The 15,762-nt window shown below is 40.4% G+C and overlaps 1 protein-coding gene across 9 annotated transcripts in view; it reads left to right on the plus strand.

Annotated features, from left to right (window-relative positions):
- The window catches only part of orc3 (origin recognition complex, subunit 3), a 90,111-nt gene that overhangs the window by 33,633 nt on the left and 40,716 nt on the right, over window positions 1-15,762 (plus strand). For 8 of the 9 annotated variants that reach the window (XM_061235281.1, XM_061235297.1, XM_061235266.1 and 5 more), the window contains 3 exons: window positions 4,758-4,906; window positions 11,813-11,952; window positions 13,790-13,949. In XM_061235281.1, the coding sequence (XP_061091265.1) occupies window positions 4,758-4,906; window positions 11,813-11,952; window positions 13,790-13,949 (449 nt within the window). The remainder of the gene's footprint in view (window positions 1-4,757; window positions 4,907-11,812; window positions 11,953-13,789; window positions 13,950-15,762) is intronic. The other variant, XM_061235306.1, reaches the window with a different exon arrangement.

Consider the following 15,762-nt stretch of genomic DNA (forward strand, 5'->3'; position numbering starts at 1 on the left):
GAATCTGAACAAATGGAAACTAGCTGAAAGGAAGCACTTCATCCTCTGTGACAAAACACTCCTTTAGATATGATCATTTCTATTGACGGGTTTCCTATTTAGATTAAAGACAAATAGTTATCGGCACCAAGACCTCAAATCAAGGCATTTCAAATATAATTTAAATAGAGTGGGGAAACAGGGTAACTGTGGGGACATGCATTTGAAGGTGTCGGAATAGGGGCAGAACTTGCGTGTAAAACATTTTAAATCAGTTATATCTTGAAGCTTGATAAAACACCGAAATCTAACAAGCTAGTACAACCTGGCAAGAGGCATGACATCTTCTCTGTTCATTCTCTTTCACTGCCTGCCGCTACATTATTTACATGGATAGCTATCATAGCTAGCAAGATAGGCAGAGCTAGCTAGTAACTGGCTTTGATCATGCTGTAATGTTAGCTAGTTTGAACAGTAAAGTTAGCCAAACTTCGTCCCCTATGGTTGGTTGCTCACGTAGATAGGTAGTAAACATATTTAGCTAACCTGTTTAGTCAGCAGCTATTGAAATGATCTTGTGATGGAGCTCCCCAAATCCTATCCTTAATCTTTAGCTAGTAAATGCAAATAACAACAGACCCTCAAACACATTGAAAAGAAGCCTTTCTTGTTCTTAATGTGTTTTTACTTTCTGCTATGTTGCTACGGCGAGCTGGAAAGAAAAAAACGTAATATGCTCACGCAACCCTGCAGAAGTTTCACCACATACAGTGCCACGTAATTCCAATGGAGGGAAGAAACTGATGTAGGATTAGATGGATGCATTTTTAAATATGGCAGGTGGTCGACAAGTTTATACAGTTTAAAGCATTTTTAATCATGAAAGGTTTAAGCAGGTGTGTTTAATGTTGCGGCTGATTGGTGTATGTAGTACACTATATTTACTTTATATCACTGGTCACTTCATCTTGCATTCCAAACAAGCAGATATTTTGAGGATAACTTTGTTGTATTAAAAGGTGCTAATTTGAGAAACTACACCAACTGTGACTGACCCTGTGGAAATAATTGCTGCCACACACAGGCAAATAACTGAATGTGTTTCTAAGCCGATCAGCTTTCTGCATCTAGCATGTGTTGTAGTTAGTATCATATTTACATGGTCTTGGGTAGCAAGTTATAGAGAGTAAAGCGCATGCATCTCTTTGATCTCTTCTCTTTTTGCGCTTGCTTAGTGACCTTAGTGACCGAGTTAGTTTCAAACAAACGTTAAAAAAATCCACTTGCAATGGCACAAGCCAAACGGTAGCTGAGATTTTTGCAAAATCAGCCATCGCAATGCCTCCGGACAATTACCACAACTTCACCTAGGCTATTTCATTTTTGACTCGGTCTGCAAAGGCGGAAAATAATGTGGTTCAAGGGGTTCAAGGCTTGTTGGCTACTTCATTGAAGCTCTTGCTGCTGTGACGTTCACGTGTAAGGGCCATTATGTATTTGATAGATAACAGTCTTAAAAGTACATTAGGTAAGACTTTTGTGTTAAAAACCATTGTAGATCCCTTCCTATCATTGAAAAAGGCTCACTGACATGTTGACTCACCCTCTGCCTGTGTTTATAGTCCTTAAATTTGGGTTTCAAAATATACACTTGATGGCCAGAGACTACCAAGACATTGTCTAACTGTACAATAATAATAGTAATAATAATTCAAGGTCATTTGTTCAAAATTGGTTGTAATTGCCACAGCCAATGGCGTTTTAACATCAGCATGTTTACAGAGAAGGGGGAGGGATAAACAGTGTTGTGGTTTAAAGGTATTTGTTCCTGCTATTCCCCTCTTGACCAGTCCAAAATTACCTATTGTAATTTAAGAGCAAGCTGTTATAGTTGTCGAGTTATGAAGTTTTAACTGACATAGTTCACAAACTTTTGCACAGGGCCCTTTTCCTTAATTTTTTTTACAGTTAAAAAAAAAATTCAAAATAAGATTTGAAGAAATGCCATGTTTAACTTTGTACGATTTAGAGGTCAGTTTCTCTTTTGTTAACTTAGATATTAATTGGAAAAGGCTTTTTGAGGTTTGCCCAAATTCTGGTAAGAAACTTCTGGCAAGTATTTGGTCAGTGGTACAATTTCTGTTCTTCTGGCTCTGTACTCAGCACTTTGGATATGAAATTAAACAATGAATATGATGTTAGTGCCGACTGTCATCTTTAATTTGAATTCACATCCATATCAGGTGATTTGTATAGGAATTACAGCCCTTTTTGCACACTAATTTGACAGTTGACTGACTATTCAGTGGTTTCTGATTAGTCTGGTGTATTCGATCAATTTTATAGTGGAGCTAAAAGAAAGCTTTCGGTATCTTGATTCTACGGTACTGTTGTCATTTTTTTGTTATTTTGCCATGGTTAGAACCATGGGATGAACATTGAAAAAAAAATATATATATATAAACATAGGCATATATTTGTTGGGGCGGCACGGATGGTGCAGTGGGTAGCACTACTGCCTCACAGCAAGGAGGTCCTGGGTTCGGGGGGCCCCTCTGTGCGGAGTTTGCATGTTCTCCCCATGTCTGCGTGGGTTTCCTCCCACAGTCCAAAGACATGCATGTTAGGCTGATTGGAGAGTCTAAATTGCCCGTAGGTATGAGTGTGTGAGTGAATGGCGACCTGTCCAGGGTGTATTCCTGCCTTTCGCCCAATGCATGCTGGGATAGGCCAGTGACTTACTTTAAAAGGCTAACTTTTTAAGTAACCCGGAACAATGGTGCACTCCTTCTTGCAGCAGTCGCCAGCAGTGCGATGAAGATTGCAACATTAGGTGCCAACGTACATATCAAACCACAGCACTGGAAACTGTTTGTAGTTCTAAAACATGCACTCCGTTTTGATTTTCCCCTTCTCTGTCATTCAGTTTGCTTCTGAATAGCGGGCCAGACGCATTCCTACTTTGGCTATCAACACCTCTTGACTATTGTCCGGTGGTGAGGGTGTTAGAGTTGCTTTTCTCATCCTACGTAAACACTAGACTGGTTAATCAGCATTAATCAGCAAACGTTGTTGTTACAGTTGTAAAGTATGTGCAAGTCAAGTCATTTATTTATAAAGCACATTTTAATTGACTACCTTCAACCAAGGTGCTGAATTTTGTAATGACTTTATATGTAAAAATGTAAAACTGGGGAAAAAAATAGTACTGCCATAATACATAAAGATACAACACAAACAATAACAACATCATGTGGAATTAAAAACAAGGGAAAAGAAGTAAGATATGAGCTGGGATTAGGTGTAAATGGATGGTGCAGACCTTATAGAGAGAGACCGTTTGTTCTAGAGTCTTGGTGTGTTTGAACACATGCGGGACATTTGTAACAGAGTTTTGGTACAATTGTAACAACAAAAAATAAATGCATTTATTGTTGTTATCTGTATTATTTTCCAAGACAAAAAAACATTAGGTTCAAATGAGCATATTATGCATGGATGTTTAAATTGACAACCAATGAGGAATGCAGTTTATTATGAGATTAGATTAGAGTTATGGTTTCATATTTTTGTCTCTTGTTCTGAGAAAAAGAGACCCAAATTGCGCCCCTTAAAAATAAATCCGTATGAACATTTTTGTGTTGCGTATTAATAAGAACAAAACGTGATTCAAGTGTCTTTTTCCTTCTGGCAAGTAAACAGTTTATTTACTTTATTTACTTCCAGAAACAGACTTTTCAACAATGTAATGATTATGCAAGCTCCTCATAATGAAAAATGGCAGTGATGCCCCCCTCATGTTGGATCCAGCAAATATTTAAGACTGGATTACATGGAGTGCTCACATATGCCACCGGGAAACAAGAAATCACTTTGTTATAATAACAGAAACTGCAACTATCAATGGGCTATGTTTGATGCAACCACCCTATCGTTCTTACAAGTTTGTATCTACATGCAGTGGCCTACAGGCTAAGGAATACAAAAAAAGAGCTGCTTGGCCAACTATGCAATCTAGCCATATAAATACACACAGCAATTCATTTCAAAATAGGATTTAGAGGGGAGCAGTGTTAAAACACAGTGTCAAGTTTTGCACACAGTTGCATTTTATCAGGTTTTAAAATAAAATTGTTTGACCTGCTGATTAAGATGATTCCCCTCTTGGGTTTCTTGTCAGAAAAACATTGTAATAAAACGAAAAAATTCTCATGAGTTGTGAAAAATAAAAGTTTTGTATCGTATTGGCTACATGTAGCTACAACAACAAACATGCGCTATAAGCTAGCGATGAAGGCAGGGGCAATGTCCAGCCATTTCCAATGGCTAAACTAAATAAATACTTAAACGTGGAATAGAAATGACTTTTTTTTCTTCTAACATCTGTGAAGGAGATAAACCGCTCCAGGCTGCTGCTATCGTTAGAATCACACTCGAACACCCAGTGTAAACAAACGACTGGCAGTCTCCCCACCAGTGCACCCACCAGTGTCTGGCTGCAGCCAATCAGCGTGGACACAGAAAGTCACCCAAGAAAAAAAACACCCCTCCAATTGAACCCCCATGTGTGCGCATGTATTAGCCTAAAACATTTTCAGGGTGATTTGCATGGATTTGTTTAGTTTTATATTTGTTTCAGCTATTAATGTTGAGAACCTTGCTTCAGGATAAAATGGTTACCAACTTGAAAAGTGAACCTCCCAACATCCTGCATACATGCCATTCTTTCATCATTGCTCCACATTGCGACAGTCATCCTTTCCATCCCTTCTGCCCAGCTGTGAAGTACCTGCTGCAGAAAGTCCTGCAAAGGCTAACTGGAGTATCAATGGATAAGGATGAAGAGGAGACCAGTACTGACCTTCCCCAGAAGAGTGCACATTGCTTCCTGAGGTCACTCTGTGATTGGTACAAGACCGCCTGTAAGGTAGGATGCCCCCAAGCGGACATGTTTTTGTCAGTGAGAACTCATATCTTAGCTTTGAATTTTTCACTTTACTCTGGACCAAAAGGCAATTTTTCACTTGTATATTTTTAATATTTCAGTTCATTTCTGATGCAGACATAATCAATGGCTCCAACCTCAACTTCAGTCTTCTGGTTTAAACATAGACTGTAGCACAATGCAGTCCTGGTGAATGCCATTTGCCCTGCATGCCAAGCACAATTACTGTATGTCCTGCGTTTGGGCTCCAGACTTCTCCTTGCCTTCTTCAGATAGGCAGACACATGCTTACCTGAAACACCCTGAGTGTATCGCAAAGGATGTGCATTATTTTGACCTTGAATCTCTAGATAATAATATAAAAAAGCCTACAGCATCTTACATACTTTCCCAGGGTGAGAGAGGCTCAATCTTATTTGGAAGTTAATTTGAGCACAACCTCCTTCCACCTGTGACGTCTAAAGAAAATATTTATCTGGGTTTGTTGAGGCAACAGCCAAGATTCAAGCCATAGGTAGTCGCACCGAGAGCCCCGGGAATACTTAAGCTTTTGAAGCATATCATTCCAGGGTAGAAATGGACCAGGTTTTTGAGGAAGAAGCAGTAGAAGTATAATATAATTCCTAATCATTATCTTCTGGTCAATTGCTTGTATGAAAGTTGTTCCCAAAAGTGGGGGGGTGGTAAAAAAAAGTCAAAAGGAAAATCATTAGACCAGTCGACTGTCGTATTTGTAAAAAAAAAATTATATTTTCACCTTTTCCGTCGGATTTCCTGCTTAAAATAGACCAGATTTATTGTGTCACCATGACATGGTCTTATGTTACTGTATACCACACAAATACTGGACATTAAAGTGACCACGGAATTTTGAGTGCACAACTCTGTCTCAATTACCTCAAATTGGGCACATTTCATGCCACTCAAGTCTCTCAGGGAGTGATTACATTCGACTTGTACCTGCGCCACCATTACTCAATAGATGCTCCCGGGATTAGCATTACTGCTGAAATCTCAGTTCGGTGGAGAACTCAGAGGCTGCGGGTCCAGTCAACACAATACATGCAAACCTGCCATGATATTTGCGAGCCCAGGTCGGCGTAGCATTGTCTGGGCTCCTTAGAGCTAATTTGGCAGGAACCAACGCTATAACGCCCATGGGTTCCCTTCGCACCAGATTACAAGAGCCGTGTGTCGCCCGACCCTTTAAGGGACAGAAATTGCTGGCCTCACAACTTAGAACTATCACAGGTGTACCGCCCCGCCGATCGGTCGGTCTTTGGCCACCATTTCCCCCTGAGTATTTCAGTTGTAATTTAGGCTGAAAAGGTACAAGATGAATTAGAGTCATGGAGATCACGCAAGTTACAAGCAAAATAGTTTATTAGCAGACAGGTAGGTTATTAGCTTTAGAATATCACAATCAAGTATAAAATACACAAATTAAGAATAGAAATAGAGTAAATAATCATACCTAGCCTGCTTGGACTACACACAAACACAGAGTATAGAATATGCCGTATGGAAAGTCGAATACGATGTTCCTAATACTTACATACACGTACAATATGCTGTGTGGGAAGTCGAATACGATCTTCCACTGCTACACATACATACATACATACATACATACACAAGACATGTTGTGTGGGAAGTCGAATACGATCTTCCCAGATTGGTCTGTCTCCCTTGCTTTTATGCCAAATCATCCGTTTGGAACCAGGCGGCAGTGCCATAAATCAACCCGGAGGGGTGGTCAAATCTGGAATTTAGACCCCCACCGTTGGGGGGTTGTTGAGTAGGGAAAATGAGATGATTACCAAGAGAGGACGTGTAGGTTTTCCCTTGGGATACTGAAACTATAGTTTATTAAATTCCATTTGGTATGAAATGTATCTCATCCGATTCCTTGATTTTATCAGATCACATCCATACCAAACAGATTACCCTTATGTTTTATTATGTTGCAGTTATCATGAAACTTCCCTCCTGATTATCCATTTTACATGCAATTCCTGTTACCATTACATAAGACTTAATGCAATAATACAAGGATCACATGGGCAATGTTTTCAAGGTGTTACCGGGTCTATTTACTATCTTAATAGCAGTTTTGAATATTTAATCTAAGAGAGCAGTCACCGGTGTAATGACAGCAGTGCCCAAATGAGGGCAATGTGGCATTGTCCGGAGTCTTCCCCCTTGGAAGTGACCAGGTATGGGGTCACAGGGAGGTCACCAATGTTCGGGAGGATTCTTTTCCCATGACCCAACTGGCCTTGGACCACTCATACATCTTAACTCCCCAACAGGTAATCTAAACAACATTGAAACCCCAGCTCTCAGGCCCCTCACACATGGCAGCCCTTCCTGACCTTAACCACTAGGCTACAGGCCGCCCCATCCTATCTATCAATGCTGTAGTTGGGAGTCTTCATGATAACTGCATTATGCTGTAAATATGTCTTTGTGCCTCTCATGATAATATACCTTTTGGATAAACCTGATTTGGGTGAATGAAAGGAAAGGAGACATCCCAGACTGTTTGGTTTCTTCTCCTTATCTCCGAAATCCAGGCCTTAGTTCTTGACGCTAAAAGTGAGTCACCCATCTATGATTTACAGCCAGGCCCACCAGGCAGGGGGCTAAAACACATGGCTTCTACAGAGACAGCTTTTGCCCAGTTTCCCCTCGGCTCCTGAATGGTTATGATATCAATGGTAGACTGTTACAAAAACTAGACCATTACACCAGTCGCACTGAACCAATCAGAATAACACCAAACATCAACATATTCTGACCTGGGATTATCATGAAACATCTTTATACCATCTCCAGTACTCCTGTACTCAAATCCTGTAGGAATGTGAGAAAAGGGGGGCCTCCAGGGCCCAAGAAGAGCTCTAAGAATCCTTCTCTAGCTCTCCCCCACAGGCATGCGTGCCAACGGTGGGGGCTAACAATGTATACTCCAGGAGGGGGAAGTCAGCAAGCTGACCAGCGCATGAGACCAAATGTTACTTATGACTGGCTTACACCACAGTAATGTCAACTTGGCATGAAAAGAAAAAAATCATACTTTCACATTTTATATGGGTGTATATTTTGGAGTATCGAGTTAATTTGGCCATTGCAGTAATGAAACTGCATGTTATCATTACAGTGCAGGATGCTTTGTCACAAAGCGGGCCTTTTCAATCAACTTAATGGCTTTTTCGAAGAGCTCACTGAACTTGTTTTTTTCACTCATGTCTGCCCCTCTGTGTTTTTTTATATGAAATTGAGAGGTAAGTGAGGCTTCACAAGATTTGAGAATTATGAATTTAAAAAACTTAACCCTCTTAAATTTGATTAATTTAAGAGGGTTAAGTTTTTTAAATTCATAATTCTCAAATCTTGTGAAGTCAAGAGGCTTTCCCAAAAATTATGGAGCTCACTGCATATGTGAAACGTGCTGTCATTTCTCTAAGGTGAAACCAAAATGGTCAAATCCCTAAATGGTTTGCCCCATCCTCCTGTTTAAGTTGCTTAGTCATTATACGTTTTTCAGGTCTTACGTTGGAAGATAACATTTTTACGTTGGTACATAAAATAAAGGTTTTTGCCACATTTATGACATGACATTACATGTATAATAGAATCACATGACGTATACACAGGCAGACAAACATACAGGGCAAATCAACAAGTAGTGCATGGATATGTTGTAGCGATGGGGATACAGTCCAGTTGAGTTCTGTAGTGCAACTGTCTGTTGCACTGTACATGTATGTATAGTTCTGTGTTGAATTATGATGTATTAGAGTCCAGAGTTCAGGGTGAGTATGGCTTGGGGGAAGAAGCTGCAGTTTCATTCATTCCATAGTAATGTCAACATACAAAACTAAAGTTACTTATTTCTTAATTAAACTACATTAACACTTTATTTTGGTAAGCATATTGAGCTACCTTGTCCTCCACTGTCTGTCTCTCTCGCAAATTCTTCCTCTGTAAATTCCAGTTCAAAACTGTAAGGTTGTATTTCTTTGTCAAAACTAAATTAACCGGCTGCCGTTTCTTTTTTTACAACATCAACCTGGTTGCTATTCAAACAATGTCTTAAAAAGACAGGGTAGGGGAGACTTTATCATGGACCTGCCTTGTCAGTAGTGTGAAATTTGCATTACGTGTTCAGCCCTGCTTCATGCAAACCATGAAAGCTGTGTGTTTTCTGTGGAGAATAGAACAGTTTTAAAGTACACTCCAAATAGCAGAGTTTTGTATGATTTTTCTCAACGTGCCTATTAGGGCAGGGTATCGGCAAGGATCTCACGATACGATTCGATATCGATACAATGGGTCACGATACGATTCGATTCGATACCGATACGATTCGATACTTGTATGGGGCGATTCAATATCGATATATTGCTATATTATATGATGAAAATGTATACAAACAGTGTATCATCTGATTATTCTGATATGACAATGTGCATTACTGATGTACTTTAGGGTACAAATTGAGTAAAATAAAAATAAATACAGAATGCACTTTAATATTACAATTTCTCTTTATTAGAAATGAAATGAAATGTCAACTCTCATAAAAATGATAATAACAACATTAAGTAATGAATATAGAGAGCTACAACATACATTCAAAATGGCAACTTTGCTTAACAGAGCTCCTCCACGCTTACTTCTTCTGGATTTTTAGGTTTTTGTTTAAGAAGAGGAGCTGGTCAACATGCTCTGGTTTAAGAGCACTTCTCTGCGCAGTGACAATGTCACCGGCAGTTGAGAACTCTCTCAGCAGAAACACTTGTACCTGGGATACAGAGGTGTCGCTTTGCTTGGTATGACAAAAGAGGATATTCTCTCTCATCCTCCCTCCACCATTTCAGTGGGTTTGCCGAGAGGGGCACTGGTGCTTCCTCCTTGTACCTTGCCATCTCCTCTTCTGCCAAATCAAGTGCTGTTTTGGGTTCTGTTCCAGGTACTGGTGGGCCATATGCCCCTCCAAGGAGATCTGCCAGTGCACAGGAGTGCCTTGATCTTTTTGATGGGGAGGCAGGAATGTCGTCCTCAGCGCCACTGTCCTCCTGCTGCGCTTGTGCCACCACAACTGCCTCTTTGCCCATTTCTTTTTCGTCATTTCTGCTCTCTCTCTGTGCCTGCTAAAAAAAGACAATACATCACATATCATAATGCTAAATTCTTATCATTAATATCTTATCAATGTAAAAGTAATCTAATCAATGTTACACATAAAAGCAATCAGACTCAGAATAGGCTACATGAAATGATTAATTGCACAATGCACATTCATTCACACACCTTATTTATATTCTAATAATAACTTACATCAGATTCCCCCATTTGATCTTCATACAGCTTCGGGACCGCGATTTCGGTGATGTGTTTGCGGGTTGGGAGCTCGGCTCCAGTGTGTGGAGCATGTGCCTGAAACCATCGTTCTCCACAACACTGTAGGGGCATATGTCCTTACTGATGAAAACTGCCACAGACTCAGTAATTTTTTTTGAGTGCGCTGAGGAAGAAGGCAGCTTGCATACGAAGGCTGAATCCATTGTTAACTGGTTTGGCGCAAGATGTTTTTGTTTAACACTAACGTTAGCCTGTGGAATATCTGCGTGGTGTCTCGCGAGGTGACTGCGCAGATTTGTGGTGTTACTACTGTATTTCAATACCAAATGGCAAAGCTTGCAAACAACGTTGCTTTTATGAAGCTCTTCTTGCCCCTCTTTTTTTTTTAAACCAGAAATGAGCCCAAACATCGGCTTTGAGTGTTGAAGGCGCTGGACTGATAACAAACGCCATTCTGCTGCTTCCAGACAGCGTGTGCCTCAGAGGCAGTCACACAGCCACTGACACAGTCACAGAGGCTGCGTGACTGCCGCACGTCAGATGACTCTGGCGCCATCTAGAGGAGCGGAGTCCTAACTAATGTGCTATTTTTGGCTGCAAAATATGTCAAAACAAGGTATCGATATTAGGATTTGCCGAATCGATTCACTATCGGGAAAATTATAATCGCGATGTTTCGGTGTATCGATTTTTTTGCCCAGCCCTAGTGCCTATATTATACCTCAATTAATTCACCATTAGCAGAAATTGGTTCAGAGTAAATTTGTTGAAGCAAAGTAAAACTTGCCTATATTGTCCTGAAAAACATAGATCATTTGCTATAGTATTCATCCGTGTGGTGCGCTCAATTACGTTGGCTTTTAAGTTTACTTTTAATAGGCAATGTCTTCAGTGTTATGTGTTTCTGGGGGCGTTATGGGAGTTTCTTGTGGTATTGTTCACATTTGTTCCATACCGAGTTGATGAGTGGTGAGGTGCTACTATGAACACTGTGAATCAGTAACATCTCAAGAATAAACTGTGCCTTGCATCCTATTTGTATCATTAAACTGGTGCACCGCTAGAAAACAATCCTAGGGGAAATATTGTATTCAGGGGTCTCCTTTATTAATTTATGAGAAAATATTTCTGCCGCACATGCTTTCATAATATATATTATAGGTTGCTAAGGGTACAGACTCAGTCCTCTGCATCGCAGTGGCTAGTGGGCCAGTTCTTGCTCCTAGGTCACTTCTAGGTGAGAATCTGTGACAAAACTATGAAGATGAATTTCTGAAAACCACTTCTGTCAGACTCACATAGTTTAACAAGACATATCTCTAAAACTGATTGGTCAGTCCCAGCAAGTGATACCTCTTTTTGTAGCTCCGATCTTGTAGTTTCACATAAAAAAGAATGAATGACAATTATCAGGGTAAAATATGTCTGAAGATCAGTACTTAATTATTTTGAGTGCTGTGAATATAAATTGTAAAAATATTGTCAGAAGTGTATCTCCCACCCGTCTGTTCCCAATAGAATTCCTCTGGGATCTCTCCAGGGAAAAAGCGCAGCTTTTCTCAGATGGACTTCTCTGCAAATCCACCCATCATTGTTATCCTCAAAGACCTTGAGGCCTTCAGCGCCCATGTTCTGCATGCCTTCATTCTCATCTGCAGGTAATTGCTGGGAAATTATTCTTCACAATTATTTTATTTACAGTGCATCCGGAAAGTATTCACAGCGCTTCACTTTTCACACATTTTGTTATGTTACAGCCTTATTCCAAAATGGAATAAATTCATTTTTTCCTCCAAATTCTACACACAACAACCCATGATGACAACATGAGAGAAGTTTTTTTTGAAATTTTTGCTAATTTATTAAAAATAAAAAACTAAGAAATCACATGTACATAAGTATTCACAGCCTTTGCTCAATACAACGGCTTTGCACCTTTGGCAGCAATTACAGCCTCAAGTCTTTTTGAATATGATGCCACAAGCTTGGCACACCTATCTTTGGGCAGTTTCGCCCATTGCTCTTTGCAGCACCTCTCAAGCTCCATCAGGTTGGATGGGGAGCGTCGGTGCACAGCCATTCTCAGATCTCTCCAGAGATGTTCAATCGGATTCAAGTCTGGGCTCTGGCTGGGCCACTCAAGGACATTCACAGAGTTCTCCTGAAGCCACTCCTTTAATATCTTGGCTGTGTGCTTAGGGTCGTTGTCCTGCTAAAAGTCTGTCCAGTCTGAGGTCAAGAGCTCTCTGGAGCAGGTTTTCATCGAGGATGTCTCTGTACATTGCTGCATTCATCTTTCCCTCAATCCTGACTAGTCCCCCAGTTCCTGCCGCTGAAAAACATCCCCACAGCATGATGCTGCCACCACCATGCTTCACTGTAGGGATGGTATTGGCCAGGTGATGAGCGGTGCCTGGTTTCCTCCAAACACGATGCCTGGCATTCACGCCAAAGAGTTCAATCTTTGTCTCATCAGACCAGAGAATTTTGTTTCTCATGGTCTGAGAGTCCTTCAGGTGCCTTTTGGCAAACTCCAGGTGGGCTGCCATGTGCCTTTTACTAAGGAGTGGCTTCCGTCTGGCCACTCTACCATACAGGCTTGATTGGTGGATTGCTGCAGAGATGGTTGTCCTTTTGGAAGGTTCTCCTCTCTCCACTGGAGCTCTGACAGAGTGACCATCGGGTTCTTGGTCACCTCCCTGACTAAGGCCCTTCTCCCCCGATTGCTCAGTTTAGACGGGCGGCCAGCCAGCTCTAGGAAGAGTCCTGGTGGTTCCGAACTTCTTCCATTTACGGATGATGGAGGCCACTGTGCTCATTTTTCTGTACCCTTCCCCAGATTTGTGCCTTGAGACAATCCTGTCTCGGCGGTCTACAGACAATTCCTTTGACTTCATGCTTGGTTTGTGCTCCGACATGCACTGTCAACTGTGGGACCTTATATAGACAGGTGTGTGCCTTTCCAAATCATGTCCAGTCAACTGAATTTACCACAGGTGGAGTCCAATTAAGCTGTAGAAACATCTCAAGGTTGATCAGTGGAAACAGGATGCACCTGAGCTCAATTTTGAGCTTCATGGAAAAGGCTGTGAATAGTTTTTTTTATTTTCAATAAATTTGCAAAAAATTTCAAAAACACTTCTTTCATGTTGTCATTATGGGGTGTTGTGTGTAGAACTTTGAGGAAAAAAATGCATTTATTCCATTTGGGAATAAGGCTGTAACATAACAAAATGTGGAAAAAATGAAGCGCTGTGAATACTTTCCGGATGCACTATATATAGAGCTGTTCATGGAACATAAAGTGCTTTACAGTGAATGGTGGGTTACCTCTAGCACTTGTGATATCCACCTAGGTTGTTGACATTGGTTGAAGGAAAATTGCATTTTGGATTAAATGTACATGAGGGTGCGCACTCACACATGCGCACACAGGCATACATTCATGCAGACTTTTATTAATGGTGTTTTTTATTGTTTACCCTGGCAAAACAGCCAGTACACTCAGCAGCTTCCCCTGCTGTTCATATTTGGCATCGCCACATCCCTCAGCACAGTTCAGCGCATGCTGCCCCATTCTGTGACATCCATGCTGTCCATCAAGCTCTTCCAAGCCTCCTCCTGTACCAAGCACCTGGCCACTGTCATCGACAAGGTAGCTGTCTTGGAGCACATGCATAGCTATGCAAGAGGCTTCATTAACCCTGAAACTTGTATCTTGTACTCTTATGAACCAATTCCTATGAACTGATGAGCTGGATTCAAAATGTAAAATTGTTGATATAATGGCCCCCGTGCATGCTTACATTTTCGGCTCGACAACCATAGTTATTATTTCCCAGTTGTAATCTCGATTACTACTGATGAGTGGTTTGCATGTTGCAGTATAGCCTCTATATTGGTGCTTTCTAAGTCGTCTTCGAATGGTTGATTGAGATGCCTTCACCCCTTTTTGATGTCACTGACTGATGCTTTGAGGTTCTCACAAATTTCATCAACTGTATTCCTTGGTCAACCTGTTTGATGTCTGTTGCTCAGTATGCCAGCGGCTTCTTTCTTTTTCAGGACATTCCAAGTTGTTGTACAAGCCATCCCCAATGCTTGGACAATGGCTCTGAATTCCCCTCTTTTGTACGCTTCAAAATGGCTTGCTGTTCTCCCAAAGACAGCTCTCTGGTCTTAATATTGATTTATCTTTTCCAACACAACTGCAGTCTTCACAGGGAAAACCCAAGGCTGAGACCAAGAGTAGACATTCAAGACTATTTAATGTTTAACCAATCAAACAGGACACATTTGGGCAACAAGAAACCCCTGTCACAGACTTTTGCTCACCTAAAAATTGGGTGGTCTGATACAAAAGGTTATATATTCTAAGTTGTTTAACAAATATCAATAAAAATTCCAGGGAATAAAAGCTTAAATTCGGATCTGTCATCTCATGTACATCTTTTGACTTCAAACTCCATTGTCTTCAATGTATTGGAAAAACAAAGGAATTGATCTTGCTGTTCCAATATTTTTGGAGGGGACTGTATGGGTGCGGAAAACCAGCCAGTAACGTTACCATTTTCAAACTCCATAAATGTGAACAGTGGAATGTTCAGTGAAATCTGTCTGTTTTTCAGTGTCGCCGGGGTCTTGCAGTTATCATTCATGGAATGCTAAGTAAAATGTGTCTTTAAAAGCCACAAAACAGTACTTTTATAATGTTAAAATTCTACATAAGGACACTTATTGTCCACAACATGTTCATTTAAGGTTAACCTGATATTAATGTTGATTTCCCGAAAAAAAAAAAAAAAAGTGGTTGCCCTCCCCAGAATTACATCTCTTTTTATACATATTCCCTACATTTCAGGGTAAGTCAGGTGTGTTCAATCGCTTCCATAGTGCAGGTCTAAGAAAGCTTTCAGTATCTAGTTTTGATTCAAGGCTTTTAATTTCTCTTGGAGTCTGCTATTGGCGTTTCTCAATATGAGGACCAGAGTTGTGCCAGTGACAGTCAAGGAAGCAATTATGAGACTGAGAAATAAGAAAAAACCGTCAAACAATATGCTTACCAAAATAAACTGTTTGGAACATAATTTATCCCATCACTCCCAATCTGGCAACCCAACCCATTTTTGCAGTGTTCTTCTTTGAGGCTTTGAAACTCCAGAGGTGAGCAGCACAGATTTGGAAAATGGCTTAAATGAAGCACGACACAATTACTATTTACTATTCTAACGTAATTTAATTTTGTAAATCGCATTGAAAATGATAAATATAATTTGAAATAATAAATAACAGAAATGACAGACATCTGTACACAATAACATACATCATTTTCTATACTAAGTATGTCAACTTTTTCTGCAAGGGGATTTCATTGTGACTGCCATGAATTCAAAGCAGAATGCCACAATAAACTGGGACAATAAGCTGAGTTCCCTAGCTGATCTGGTACTGTGCTCCTCATATATTGG

This window comes from Conger conger, chromosome 1 (genome assembly GCF_963514075.1).
Source record: "Conger conger chromosome 1, fConCon1.1, whole genome shotgun sequence".
Lineage (NCBI taxonomy): Eukaryota > Metazoa > Chordata > Actinopteri > Anguilliformes > Congridae > Conger > Conger conger.